The sequence below is a fragment of the Emys orbicularis genome, chromosome 17, assembly GCF_028017835.1.
Source record: "Emys orbicularis isolate rEmyOrb1 chromosome 17, rEmyOrb1.hap1, whole genome shotgun sequence".
Taxonomy (NCBI): domain Eukaryota; kingdom Metazoa; phylum Chordata; order Testudines; family Emydidae; genus Emys; species Emys orbicularis.
Window position 1 is genome coordinate 18549910 of NC_088699.1, and position 15450 is coordinate 18565359.

The 15450-nt window shown below is 45.0% G+C and overlaps 1 protein-coding gene across 1 annotated transcript in view; it reads left to right on the forward strand.

The window, feature by feature from the left end:
• Window positions 1-3001: 3001 nt before the first annotated feature.
• Window positions 3002-15450, forward strand: part of COL26A1 (collagen type XXVI alpha 1 chain) — a 209243-nt gene continuing 196794 nt past the window's right edge. Inside the window, exon 1 of the mRNA XM_065418468.1 lies at window positions 3002-3153. Within this exon, the coding sequence (XP_065274540.1) occupies window positions 3002-3153 (152 nt within the window). The remainder of the gene's footprint in view (window positions 3154-15450) is intronic.

Consider the following 15450-nt stretch of genomic DNA (forward strand, 5'->3'; position numbering starts at 1 on the left):
TGCTGGGGTCGGGGCAGTCGGTAGCAGGCTGCAGCTGCATTGTTTGTGACACACACATTCATACACATACATACTGTATGTATTACTGTCCTGTGGGGAAGGTGCTAGTGCCCTTTTAAGGGGTGGTGGTGGGGAGACGAGTGTTTCTGGGCTAACACACCTCAGGAACTTCTGCTTAATATGTGCTGCTTAATGGAGTCCGTCCTTCCCCAGGGGGCTGTTTGTTGGTCCAACTCCTACACTGAAGTGCTATCTTTTTTGAGAGCTCCATCCATACTGTACATATACATTTAGAATATACCTGGATCAGAGTAGATTTAGATCTGTGAAGCAAGACAAGAAGATTTTGTTTTCCCAGGAAGACATTCATGTGGCTGTTCCAAAGTTAGCTTTTGAGTGCCATACGGTACCCCCACATGGTAATCGCGCGGGCTTGCTATTTACAACTGCCTCAAACAAAGCCGATCAAAGCACACGTGAAGAAAGGTCTTCCAATTATAAGAACTTAATTAACAATTTGTCAGTTTTGAATCCCGAAAAATGGCAAGAGAATCCAGAGAATCCCCATTTCGGAGAAAAGGAAAGAAGAGCATTGTCTGATCAACTGAGGGATTTGTTGAATTCAAGGCTTTTGGAGGAAAAAAGATTCCTGGTAAACTTAAAAAACTCGTCCTTGCAGTGGACACCCTTGCTGCAAGCGATGCTGACTGCGAAAGGGGATTCAGTGCGATGAACAACATCATTACAGTGAAACGGACTGCACTTACCACTCGGCATGTGGCGGACTTGCTATTCATTTCATGTGTGGGACCTCCTTATACTCAGTGGAATCCCATGCCATATGTGAAATTGTGGCTTGGAAAGGGCCGACGTGCAACACATTCATCTCGAGGTATGGCACGACAACAGGGAGAGCAGCCAGAGCAGCTGTATGGCCCAGTGTGGGAGTTGCTATAAGGATGCTTTGCTCCATCCAGTCCTTCCCATGGATGCCCCTTTCTTGCCCCCGCTGGGCTGGCCCACTCACACCTTCCACGTGCCAGGACTGAGCCGGGGGCTGGGGCGGCTTTGCTGTGGGTAGTGGTTCCCGTTGGAGCTGCAGCCCCCACCTGCCTCCCCCTATTGCTTGTGTTGTTGCTGCCGCATGCCGCCCAGACCTCCGTCTCCTCCCCGGCTCCCTCCCACAGCCTGGAAGAGAGAACAGCAGCTGCTGAGGCTGGAAGTTTTCCTGGGGACACCACTAAGCAGCAACCCAAAAGCTGGGTGCCCACAGATGCGCTGGCAGTGCCCAGCCAGACCTTGCCTCTTACAGAAGTTCCTGAAGTGTGAGCAGCAGAAATACTGTCTCCCCTGTCCCCCCACCCCTCAAAAGGGCACCAGCGCCCTCCCCACGGGATAGTAATACATACAGTATGTATGTGTATGAATGTGTCACAAACAATGCAGCTGCACCCTGCCGCCGACCTGCAGCGACCCCAGCAACCGGCCCCTGTGGGCTGCTGCTGCCTGCAGAGAGCCAGCAGATGCCGCTGGGCTGGGTCTGCCAAGGAGTAAGTAACCAAGGCAAGCACCATAGCCAGCCAGCCAGGGAGGGAGCCAGGGGGGCAAGGGACTGCGTTGCCCCATGCCCACCAGTGCCCCACTTTCCCTAGATCCTCCCTATTTCCTAGCAAGTCAGATATCAAGGATTTTTTAATCTCCCTTCCAGGCACATAAAAGAGTGCAGGGGGCACACCAATGGGTGGCTAGTAGTAGGGGAAGGCAGGGGTGAATGAAGGACAACTGGAATAGCCTTCATGAAATATACAAGATATTTAGAGAAAGTTTTGTCAATTTCAGCCCCTGCACTCTGCAGGCAGGACAAAACAAAAAGAGATCTGAGATTGCGCCCTATGTCCTAGGGACATTTCAGGTGTTTAAATCAATATATAAAGAGGGTGGAATGAAAACTACTATTTCTTTCAAAGGAGGCACAACAATTTCCCTGAATATCCAGTTTTCCCCTCCAATCTCTGTGTGGTTTTGTCTATGGGGGTATTTGCTTTCCCTGTGAATCTTTAGTTGCTTTAGCAAAATTGCTTTGCCCAAAATAAACCCTGATCATCATGACACATCTTCCCACCATGTTCTCCATGTTTTTTTTTTTTTTTTAAACAGTAACATTTCAAAGAGGATCTGCAAGCAGTTTGGACATCACAACCATGTTACTCTGCTGGGGAGGGAATAGGATAGATTTGAACTTGGAAATGGTTCCTGATTTTGATTGTATTTTTGTGTATAGGAGATCCCCTCATCCCGTAAACTGCCCCTGCCATGGTCACACACACCGTTCCCCTCCCCCCAGCAACTGTGAGTGAAATTAACAAGCATGCCAGAAACTGCTCCTAACCCCCAGGGCTCAGGGAACAGCTGAGTTTAAACCTTTCTTATGCAGGGGGCAGGCTTCTCCCTCCCTCAACCAGTCTCCTTTTCTTACCGGTCCTCCGGCCCCTACCGGCTTACTTTCACCTCTGGGTCCAAGTGGATCCATCTGTTCTCTCTTTCCCTTGCAAGGCTCAATTTCACAGTGATCCTCAGCACGTGTGAAGCCCTGCAGCCGTCTCTCACACGGGAAGCGCCGGAGCAGTGGGGGTCTCTGGCCACGTCTTCGAAGGGTTAATAGAGAAACCCCACGCCCCCTTTGACGGAACTGAACCAACCTCACCAAATTTGAAAAGGCATCCGGAGCTGCGTGTGCGCCCCGGGCTCAGAGAGCCAGCGCCGGACACGGGGTCCCCCTTGCTATGGGAGCAGCAGTAGCCAGGGCTTAGCTTGCGGAGAGGACTTGACTTCCCTTTCAAAGCCAAGAGCAGACAGCAATCGGTGCCCTGCAGGGAGATCCTGCCCCTCTAATCCCAAACTCTCACGGGGAACCCCCTCTCGTCTAGTCGCATGTCACTGTGACTCCCAGGCAGCCTCTTGGTGCAGTGTGGTTTCAGCAAAAGTATTTGTAGCTGTAAAGATGAACCGGGCTCTTTTCTCGCTCTGGTGCTGCTGTTTCTATGGATGTACTTTAGGGACCGGTTTCCTCTATCAATTCCCAGCCTCAACTCTACAGCACAACTACCCCGAGCAGAGTTCAGGGTCTCCGGGCAGCGGATTCGCCAACCGCCGGTGAGTAAATCCAGATCCAGTCCGTCTCTTCCAGCATCCAGCCCAGTGGCTTTTGCCTTGTCCCCTACTTAGCAGCAGGACTGTAACAGCCCCCTTATCTCTACCAGTGAAATGTGAGCCCCGTTGGATGGAAACTTTCCCCAGTAACTGTAACCACTACCGTGGGGAAGCGCAGACTTTTATAACGCGTGCACAGTAAGGGATTATCTCCCCTCCCGCTGGTCATTTAGAAATTGCTGCTTTTGGTGTCTTCCCCAGCATGCTGATGAATTGGGAGTAGAAACTCTTGTGTTAAAAAGCCTTTCCCCCCCTCGGACTAGCCAGTAGGAGGCAGCCCATCCCAGAGGGAGCCCGCGAGGTTCCTCTCCTAGTCACTGGAGACCCGAGAAGCCGAGCCATTTAGTTGATCTGATCGGCATCATTCAACATGAACCAGAAAAGCCAAGTTCTTGTTAAAATCAGCCCTGCTAAACTGCCCAAAGAGACCTGGTTTAAATGGCCAAGGAAAACAGGAGATTCTCTAGGGCTAACTTGACTCATCCTGTCCTGCAAAAGCGCATTGTGCATTTGTATGCAACCTAAGAAATGTCATATCGGTTGGAATCCATTAGCCTTTGTTTAGGAAGCACTAATTAAATTGAGGACTTGATCACTGTCAATAAGACTCCCTGCCTTCCTCAAACCAGGTATTGGGGAATTCTGAATGAACACAGAACCCCAAAAGGGTTTGGAACCAACCACAATCTTCTGATATCCCCAGACTGTGTCCACTAGGCTACACAGAACCTTAGCTTTGAAAATGACTGAAATGTAACATGCTATGCCAGTAGAGGGAACCATTATAGTCCAGGGAATGCAACTAAAGGTTGTTCAGCTCAACAAAGAAAAAACCTAATTACAGGTTTTATACAAGGGCTACAGCGTTCAAAAGGGAACCAGTCTCCGGTAAAATCGGTTTCACACGAATTTAATGTAAATCACCCTTAATTTATTACCTCTTGCTGCTTTAACAGAGAAAACAATTTAGATCTGTGTCCCCCTCCCCCTTTCTCCCTGAACTTCTCTAGAAGTAAAACAGCTGTTCAAATGAATGAGTAGCTCTGTACAGTAACACAAAGTGGCTTAGGGGTCTTTCAAAAGTATCTTGATCTTAAATCACTTTTTAAAATTCACTGTTGTATCTATTGACCCCCTTAAAATCAGAGCGTGAGTGGTAAACATTCAGCATTTGTAAACCCTGCTTTTCTCTTTTCTGTGCCAGTGCAAATCCCTAGAGCAGGGGTAGGCAACCTATGGCACATGTGCCAAAAGTGGCACGCGAGCTGATTTTCAGTGGCACTCACACTGCCCGGGTTCTGGCCACTGGTCCGGGGGCTCTGTATTTTAATTTAATTTTAAATGAAGCTTCTTAAACATTTTAAAAACCTTATTTACTTTACATACAACTATAGTTTAGTTATATATTACAGACTTATAGAAAGAGACCTTCTAAAAACATTAAAATGTATGACTGGCACGCAAAACCTTAAATCAGAGTGAATTAATGAAGACGCGGCACACCACTTCTGAAAGGTTGCCGATCCCTGCCTAGTGGATGAGTTAACACCTGTGTAGAAAGGAGCTCATACCAGTGTCTTTTATCCTGGTTTTAAAACAGAGTAGACTGCACCAGTGCAACAATGTCTCTATATTATAGGTTTGCATCAGTGCCCCCCCCCCCAAAGTGTTAACACGCATGACTGTAAGCATGTCAGGGCAGGGAACATGTCTTACTCTGTGTTTGTAAATGTAAAATTACAGGACTAATATTAGGGAACTAATGTAAGAGACATGTTGTTGCTCCACAACATGACCCTCTAATATCATAGGACCAACACGACTGTAACTACAGGGCATAGAACTAATATAAATGTTTCTCAATAATGTTATGTGGGACTGTTCCAGAAATGGAGTATTCATCCAATGAGAAACTTTTACACTTCAAAACTAGTTCCTGTTGGAAATAGGAACAAAGAGTCACAATATCAAACCATTTCATGCATTAAAAAAGTTTCAAATCTGAAATGTCAATTCATTTTGATCGAAAAAAAATGTTGGTTTTTTTCCCCTCGACATTTTGAAATTAGACTTCTCATTTAGCATCTCCCTTTGGAAAATAACTCTCTTGTTGAAATTGACATTGTACTATGGAAAGCGTCCGCTCAGACAAAACTACCTTTTCCAGTGGGAAAAATTCCAATGATCTCTAATGTTGGGGTTGTTTTGGGAGATGATTTCTTAATGTGAAACTTAGGTTGGGATAGCTGTGGTCTAGTGGATCAACATGTTGGGGGGACTTGTGATGTAGGTTCATTCCTGACTGTCAACCCATCTATCTGGGTTTTTATAGTGTCTCCATTGCTGTGTTGTCTGAGACCCTCCAGTCATTCAGCAGTCGGGGTCTCTACTAAGACTGCTACATTTGTGGTGATATGTTTGTAGTCTGAATGCACAGCCACTCAGGGACTGGAGTATAGCCCCCAAGAGCCTTGTGCTGAGCAACTGCAGATCACAGGGACTGCATCTCTCAGGAGGTGGCAAATATCCATCATGTGGCAAGAGCTGTTGGCCACAAACTACTTGGTTGATATTCAAACAAGTAACCAAGCGGTAAAAGGGACCTTTAGCTTATTGCCAAGCAATTAAACCCTCCTGTGCTCAGGGCTGGTGCAAGGAAGTTTCGCGCCCTAGGCGAAACTTCCATCTTGCGCGCCCCCCCCCCCCCCAGCTCCCCACCCCAGCTCATCTCTGCTCCGCCTCCTCCCCGAGCACGCCGCCCCCGCTCTAATTCTCCTCCCCTCCCAGGCTTGCGGCACCAAACAGCTGATTGGCGCCGCAAGCCTGGGAGGTGGGAGAAGTGGAGCGGCGACTGCGCGCTCGGGGAGGGGGCGTAGGAACGCTGTAAAAAAAAAAATTGGGGGCACCGCTTTTTGGCGCCAAATCTTGACGCCCTAGGCAACCGCCTAGTTTGCCTAAATGGTAGCACCGGCCCTGCCTATGCTAGTTTCCTGTATCAGTACAACATAACATGGCAACTTTAGCCTTCCTCTGACTTTTGTATTCCGTGCTGGGGCTTTGTTACGTGGAAGATGACTAAAATGGTCTAACAAATGTAACTGCAAGAGCATGGACATGTAGGAAGGGCATTGAAATTCCAGACATTGTTTTTCCTTTTGTTATTCCACTAAATCATGTTCATTTAGGAAAACTCCTACTGTCTTGGCTTTCTAATTGTTTGATGAATAACTTCCTTCCGTGTACATTTCATTCTCCAGCACTAAGGAAAAGGCATTGGAGCAGCAGAAACACGTATGGGCAGGGGGGGAGGAGATGGGGCACTCCTGCTTTTCTGAACGAAAATAATAGGCCTGTCTTGCCTTTTCAATCACCTTTATTTGTTCGTTTTCTGAAAACTGCATTTGTTGGTATTTGAAGCCTACAAATACTAACAAATGGCATTAGAGATTTAAAAACAGCAGTGATAAGAGAAGTGCTGAGTCACTAGATCATAGCCTAAAATAAAGAACAGTACAACATTAAATAATGTGACTGATGCATTGCTCCAGAATTAGATGTGTGCAAAAGTGCATGGGAGAAAAGCTATATTTAGGTTCCAGTTCGACAGCCATTCAAGCATTTGTCCAAGTCTATCCCTCTTCAATAAAGCACTCAGGCATGTACGTAATCTGTTCAGTTGGGCCTTGCTAGGGTGAAGAAAAAGATAAAAGATGTCTCTTTGGGTCTAACTATCCTTTCAGAATAGGCAATGGAAGGGCGTCTTAAGTGAGTATGGTTTATTAGTTGGTGGTGGGTTTTAGTGGTTAGAGTAGGACACCGGATTCTGGGACTCCTGGGTTCTAGTCCAAGCTCTAGACACATTGTGTCTTGGTAAAGACACTTCAACCTTTTTGTTCCTCAGTTTTCCCCATCTGTCAAATAGCCCTTACCTCATGCACAGGGTGTTGTGACAATTAAGGGACTTCCTCATGAGAGGTGATGAAATCCTCCAACTCTCACTTTTACGTGAGCGGATGGCGCTTAGAGCCTCTTCCGCTCAGGCCTGATGTTTGGGTTGAGCTTCTGGGATAAAGGTGCTAGGCAGTGTGTATATGGATCGTATGAAGCGTCTAACTATCAATACACAGCACAAAATTTTACAACACCTAAAGCTAGCAACCGAGGCCTAGTTATCTCTAAAATCTCAAATCTGGTCTAATCAGCAGGAACTATCTTTTACTACAGATTTACACAATGCCTTGCACAGTGGAGCCACCATCTGATTTAGGGCCTTTAGGTGCTACTATAAACTGAAGATGATGGTTGTGGTTGTTTGTTTTACCATAGCACCTAAGAGTAGCAGTAAAAACACTTCCCCCCCCCCCCCGGGCCAGCTATAGGGGCAGGTGACTGCCTGGAATGCCAGGCCAGGGGGGCACAGACTTGGAGATTTACAGATCCTAGCATGCAAATTTATCATCTTGTATGGCAGATAAATCATGCATGCAAATTGTGCGTTGAAATCATGAAAAGGGCTACAAATGCAATAAAAATAAGATATTCAAAAGTTTAACAAATGGGGGAGGGAGGAGGAGGAGCCTTGCCTGGGGCGCCATTTGGTCTAGGATTGTCCCTGGCTGTCCCTTATCATTTTTTTTATCATAGTAGGAAGAAATTAGCCCTCCTGGTCACAACTTATGAAATTGAATAATGTACTTGAGAAGTTCTGGTTTGATTGGTATTAATTTTTTTCTACTATTAAAATGAATATACACATAGAAGCAAAGGAACAGAACTAGATGAAGGTGTAACTTGTGCAGTGATTTTAGGCCTGAATATCTGAAAGTGGCCACTGATTTTTGGGTGCCTAATGTGAAACACCTTTTGAGCCTACTTTTCAGAGATGTCGAGCATCCCCCAGCTTTAAAAATGAAGGGAAACAATTATTTTCCTTCAAGAAGGACTTTTTCCGCAGAGGCCCACAGGACGGATGGTGTTGAGGCATCTATCGGAGGCAGCTGTGTGATGTTTGGGATAGGCAGATCTCTTTTCCATGTCCCCAGGGTCGGCATTAGACTTGCTGGGGCATAGGGAAGAAACTTAGGAGCTACAGCCCAATCATATAACAGTTTGCAGGCCTCCTGTCATGTGGGGACCCAGGCAATTGCCCTGCTTGCTACCTGCTAATGCCAGCCCTGCATGTCCCATAAACTATTGAATGAAGCCATGGGGCATTAGTTGAAAAGGTTTGAGAAGGTCAGTTTGAATATCCTAACAGCCAGCTTTCAAAACTCATAGTATTCTACCCCTGCAGCAAACTCTTTGAGGGAGACGAACAGATAATCTATAGGCTGAGCACTACTCTTACCATCTATAGACTGCAGCCGGTGTGTGCGTTCTGAGGGAGCTAGACATGACTCAGTTTTGCTGGGGGCAAAGGAATATAGCTGAATAACTATACTTTTTTTTTTTTTTTTTTTTTTTTTAATGTTAGTGTAAAGTACCCTGGGGCTGCTACATGCTATCGTATGGAAATGTATATTTTCAGTTCTAATCTTGGCTATGCACAATCAGGGCTCCAGTGTGTGTGTAACCAGTTCCTAGCTTCTCCTGCTTCCAGGAGACGGGGTTGAGGAGTTATTTCTTTGCAATATTCATACTTGATGCTTCTCTACAGCGCTAGCCTTTCATCAGGCTCTCCAAGCATGTCACAAACAATAGACTGACTATTGCCTAATGGCTGTGAAGTAGGTGAGTAGTACTGGGCATGCATAGAGATTGCATAACCTTCCTTGTAACACGATCACCTGGTGACTCTGTGGCAGGGCCTGGGATAGAACCCAGATCTTCAGAGTCCCATTCTTGTGCGCTTCAGCCCTCGAGTTGTTCTTTCACAGGTAGGGAGAGAGGAACCTTGGGCTTGGTGTCTTTCTTTCTGAATGGGGTCACAAGAATGTCACAAGAAGGATACTATAGAAATTATGAGCCAATAATAAGAGGGAAACACAAATAACCAAGTTACAGGAGCAGCAGAATTAATAACTTTGAGAATGGCTATAGTGTAGGATATTATGATGTTTCAATAACCCTAAAATAGCTGCTAAACACACACCAGTACAAAAATAACTTGTATCTCTGTTGCTGGTATGATATTTTCACCTGCTGTGGTGGACATCTTTTTGGGGACTGAATAGATAATATTGAAGTTCACTTGGTCCTGGGGTGTGTCTGATTGTTCATCCCTGGTCCAAACCCATGGCAGTCCATGTCATTACACTAGGAAGGAACTTGGTTAATTGTTTCTTCTCATGTGAAGAAACTCTGGGCTGGATTCTGCAAACAGGGAGAGGGAGGTATAAGAACAGGGCATACAGGATGTCTACAGGGCTGCTCCACACCATGGGGGTGGTAGGTGATTGTCCACTCCAAGCATCTGGTTATCTGTGGGGTAGCACACTGGCTTTACTTCAGCTTGGGCAGTAGGAACGGACTCCCCTCTCACTCACTTCATAAAATGGCCCCATGGAGTCTTATTTAGATTCTGAGACTAGATGCTGAGCCCCTCAAGGAAGCCGCAGTGACCGCCAACTAAGTAACGTTTGCCCAGAGATTGGAGAGCTCTTGTCACCCAGTACTGCATATCTCTGGGCAAACGTTACTTAGTTGGCGGTCACTACGGGGGAATCTTTACACTGTTGTTTTAACGAATTTAAGGCTGACACTGCAGGGACCCTGTGAACTGAGCTGTCAGCTTGTCTGACACTGACAACATAGGGGGAACATCTGATACACTTAGGCGTCAGTGTTTCAACATGGAAAACCCCACTAACCTAGACACTAATGAGGAGGGAGTTAAATTCCTTGGTTAACCTAATCTCAAATACATTTGTTAGTTTCTAAGGTGCCACAAGTACTCCTGTTCTTTTTGCTAATCTCAGTATTTTGTTTTAACATGCAATACTGCTAAAGTCTAAGAACAGGGCTTAATTTGTGCCAGCGTTGAGCCCTGGCACCTCTAGGCTTGGCAGTTCTTAGCCCCGGACCTCTGGACTTGCTGCATCCGTTGTGAAAGTAAAAAAAAATTGCTTGAGCCCTGGCCCCAGCACCTCTTTCATTACAAATGAAGCGCTGTCTAAGAGGCATTGTGACAATGCCTAGTTGGCCAAATTACCTTGGCTTTTGTGAATGGCGAAGGAGTTTGGATTTTCACACACAAGAGCTAAACTGACCTGAGTCTTTTTTGCCATTTATCCAGTCAACTAGGTGATCAATGAGACTTCACGTTTTTTCTGCCCATCTGGCGGATAATGGGCTCTCATAAATATCCAACACAGTGGCTGTCACAGAAGTCTGGGAATCAGGATTTCCCCTCGGTCTTGGTTACCCCATATATACAATTGGAATCCTTCATTCTAGGCATGGCTATGAGGGTTAATTCATTCAGGTGTCATAAGATTGTTGGCTGGAAGCCATTAGGTCCTAAGGGGTGTGTGTGTGTGTTATATATATATATATATATATATATATATATATATATATATATATATATATATATATATATATATATATATATATATATATAATATAAATTCCATGGTATAATTAATATATTAAACTGTTTCTATAATAGGTGTCAGCATACTCCTTGTTCCCTTTCCTCCATCTGTGCCTGGCAAACTGGAGGACTTGTGGGGGAACCTCTTTTTCTTTCCTCCCCAGTCTCTTGATGTGGTTTATATTTTGGGAGTTAGTCTTTCCAGCTGACCTATGCACAGAAGGCTTCAGTTAGTAGGTCAAGCAGAGAGATCCAGCGGAGAAAGAGGAGAAAAACCAGGAGGTGCTGACTGGGGAGGACTCTGGCTGGAGTGATCCAGGGAAGAGGATGGCACAGGGGAATTTCTGCCAGCTGTGGAAGCGGTACAGAAGCATGAGAACCAGTGTGAGTTGTGGCAATCCTTCTAAAGTCTATCATGCACCTGGGAAACCTCTGTGTTACATGCTGATGGAAGCTGACTCTTGGCAGCAGAGTGCTGAGTGAAAGCGTATCACCTTTGCATTAAAGTATGCCACAAAATGATACGCAGTCCTGCATTGGCTGCCTTAGTTGAATCTGGAACAGATGAGAATTAGTTTTGGTATGTGGAGCCATGTGAAGTCAAACATATTTTTTGCAAGGTTCCCTTGTGTTGTAACATGTTGGGGGGAGGGGGGAAGCACATATGGGGCAATTTGGTCTGGCAGGATGTTGCAGTATTTGGCCCCGTGCTGCTGTAAATTAACATAACTTGCAACAAACTATAGTCTCACTGTAGTGTATTGCAGTATGCAGCATGGCATTGCAGCCAATCAGGTTAATCTGAATTGCAATGCATTGTCTCACTGTCTTGTTGGCTCATGTTACTGTAAATCACTAATGTATATCAAACAGTACTTTTCTATAACTCTAAGTGCAAATCCCTTAGACTTGTAACCCTACAGATATATTTTTGAACGACTATACAGCCCAAATATTTTGGTTCTGTTAGTGTAATTAAAAAGCCTGCTAAAATCTCTTCTGAAGATCTGCAAGGGGTAGACCCGTTGGAAGCTGTTACAAAAACTACAGCAACATATCGATTTGCTTGGGTAAAGCCCTTTGCAACAATCAAAGACTCTATAATTACATCTGTGAGCCCATTCCAAGTGGTTATTGGCATCTGTGAGGCTTTCAAAGCAGCTCCTAGATATGACCATACAATTTGGCTGAAGTTTGATTTCCAGCTCAAAGGTGCAGGGCCAGCTCCAGGCACCAGCTTGTCAAACAGGTGCTTGGGGCGGCCGCTCCGGAGAGGGGCGGCACGTCCAGGTATTCGGCGGCAATTCGGTGGACGGTCCCTCACTCCGCCTCGGAGCGAAGGACTTGCAGCCGCAGATCGTGATCGCGGCTTTTTTTTTTGGCTGCTTGGGGCGGCCAAAACCCTGGAGCCGGCCCTGGAAGGGTGACTGTGGAAGAGCTGACTTTCCTAATGGGAAGGTGGAAATGCTGTAGGAAAAGAACTTGGATACATCCTAGCTTCTCTCTGAATGCCAGTTCATGAGCTGAAAGCAACCAGAAGCCAAGCTGCTTGGTACCAAACGCTTCTGCTAACTTGTGGATTAGGCCAGCCTGAGAATTTGATGTCTTTAATTTAGTACACTTTGGTTTATGTATTTGCTCTGCATCTGAGTTTTCATCCTGTGGGCTCAGGAGCCAAAATCCACTTTGTGGGGGCATTTACATTAGCTGTGCTGTACCTGATGTTGGAAATTAAACACTAGCATTTGGTTTGAATTCCATGTTCCCCACATTGTTTATGAGGCTAGTACTAACAGAGAGCCACAGGAACTGATTATGCTAAAAGAAAGAAAAACCTCTTTCAGCCTGCACCTGTTCTCAGATTTTGTTTGGCAAAGCTTTATTCTATTATGCTTCTACGTATGGGGTCTGCACTATATGATCGGGGAGGGGGCAGGGGAAGAGAAATTTCCCATTTGTTACAGCATAGGCTGTGTTACAGCCTATCACAACCACTAATTTATGTTCAACACTAATATTACTTAGTGACAAATACTAACTCGGCTGTTCTGCAGTTTCAGTTGGGTATGGCAGGCTTTTTCTTTTCCTTTCCTAAACTGCTTGTAGTATTGCTTTGAGCTGTTAAACGGCTGCTCTGTTTGCCATAGAGGTTGCTGAATTTTGCTTCACTCACTACTGATATATATATTCCATGCAAAAAACAACCTCCAAAAACCTACATGAAAAGACTATTAAGGTTTTAAGTGAAGTATTCAAAAGTCAGCAACCTGCATGGCTAAGTTTTCATGTGCAACCTTATCAAAATCCTAGAATATCCTAGAATATCAGGGTTGGAAGGGACTTCAGGAGGTCATCTAGTCCAACCCGTTGCTTAAAGCAGGACCAATCCCCAACTAAATCAAATCTCTGGCCTTGTGCAGCATAGTCTTTAACATGATAGTATTTTATTTCAGAAGGGCTCTGGCTCATTCAGCATGTTGAATGGATCATGCACAGTAAACAGGGCTGGCACCAGCGCAACAAGCAGGTGCTTGGGGCGGCCAACGGAAAGGGGCAGCATGTCCGGCTCTTCGGTGGCAATTCGGCGGCGGGTCCCTCAGTCCCTCTCAGAGGGAAGGACCTGCTGCTGAAAAATGAAGCGGCAGTGGTAAAGCTATCGCCGAATTGCTGCAGATCGCGGCTTTTTATTTTGTTTTTTTCCTGCCTCTTGGGGCGGCAAAAACGCTGGAGCCGGCCCTGACGGTAAATGAGGCAAGGGTGTGACATTTTAAAAACAAACCTGTGGCAAGGCAAAGTGAAGTGGAAGGGTGCACAAAGAAAAATTACTACTTGGCAATCAACGTTAAAATCCAAACTAACTTATTAAATATATTTTTAAAATTCTGTTCTCCTCGCTGTTAAATGAGTGCCCTCATCTCATTCACTGTACACTGTCAAGGCTATTCACTGAAGACTGAATTCTGATTTCAGATACATCAGTGTAAACTTGGAATAAATCCACTGACTTGAATGGATTTACTCTACATTTACAACAGGTGCAATTGCAAATAGTATTTGGCCCAGAATGAGACCTGGATCTCACCCTGCCTCTTTCAGTGTACGTTGTGTCCAGCCAGCCCACAGACTGAGATGGTCTTCTGTGGCAATAACTGTATATGATCATACAGCGGCACCGAGAGGCAGAGTTGAGGGTTCTCTGCAGCCTTTACTTGGACACGTCCTGCAATTTGAATGCTTCACTTTGCAACCTTAATCTTCTTTTAACTTGGTTATTTGTATGGAATTGCCTGCTGTTTTTTAATAAAAAAAAAAAAAAAAAAAAAAAAAAAAGCAAGCAAACTTGAATTCATTATTTGCTAACACAAAAAAGCAGCCTAAAACAATAAAAAAATGTAAAGGGTTTTGTTCCACCTTACAATAGCCCACTGAGTGAGGCAGGGATTCTCTGCTCCACTGCCCTACCTCAACCACTGGTGCCATCTCTTTGGCTCCTTGTTTTTTCCCCTCCCCATCCAGTTGATCACATGAATAATTGGGAGATGTTTCAAAACAGTGTTGTTAAAAAATCTGCTGTGCATGCAGTGGCTACATATTTTTCAACTGTTATCACTTGGCCAAATGAAACTCAGTTTCCACCAGATCTCCTTCCTAAAGACTGACTTCCTCACCCAAACCACTGAGGGTCTCGAGGTGTTTAAAAATTTTTTTTTCTTTTAAATAGTGGAAAAGGTGTTTTTTTTGTTTTTACTCTCTCTTTTCTCAAATGGCTGAACTGGGTTTGCTGCTTTTGTTTGTTTTGTTTTAAAATCACCATTGGCCAGAAACCTGGGCTGGAAAATTTCATCCCAATAGGTTGAAAGTTTTTGGAATAGGGTGACCAGACAGCAAGTGTGAAAAATCGGGACGGGGGTGGGGGGGTAATAGGAGCCTATATAAGAAAAAGACCCAAAAATCAGGACTGTCCCTATAAAATCGGGACATATGGTCACACTATTTTGGAAGCCTATAATCTGAAAAGGCCTTTAATTGCAGCTTTTAGCGAGCCTTATCTGTAACTATCCCAACACCCTCCAGCTATAGGGGATGGATTCTATTTTATTCCCATTCACACCGGGTAAGGGAGTCCACAGATGTCAAGTGTTATGTTGGTATAAATGAAAGGAGACTCAAGCCCCTAATATACAGTATAACTCTGAATCTGATAGCGTGGTAGAAGGGTTTTACTGGCATGAGTTTGGGACTGTTGTAGGTCAGCCCCTCTGAATGCAATTTTTTGTGGAATTATAACCAATGCAGTATCCCAAGGATAAGAGCAGGACTACTCTGTACACAGAGAGGTGAGAAGTGGGCTGCTGGTGGGGTACAGCCACATATGCATCTAATTACTGACAAGTACAAAGGAAGTTGTCGTAATTGCATTACAGTTACATGGCGTTTTGATTGAGGTTTTTTTTTTTCTCGCTGTGGATAAAGGGCTAAATCTTTATTAAAATCACATTTGTAACTCAGTGGCTACTAGACCTCACTCCTTTATTAAAATGGGGTCCTGGAATGAAGTACTTGTGTCAGACAGAGATGCTACAAAAGAGATGGAGTCTCTTAGCCTTCCTCATTGGAGCGGGGACACGGTTGCAAAGGGTGTTGCTGTGATTACTGCAGTAATGCTGCTGCTGTTTGAAAGCATCTGTTCTTGCCACTAGAAATGG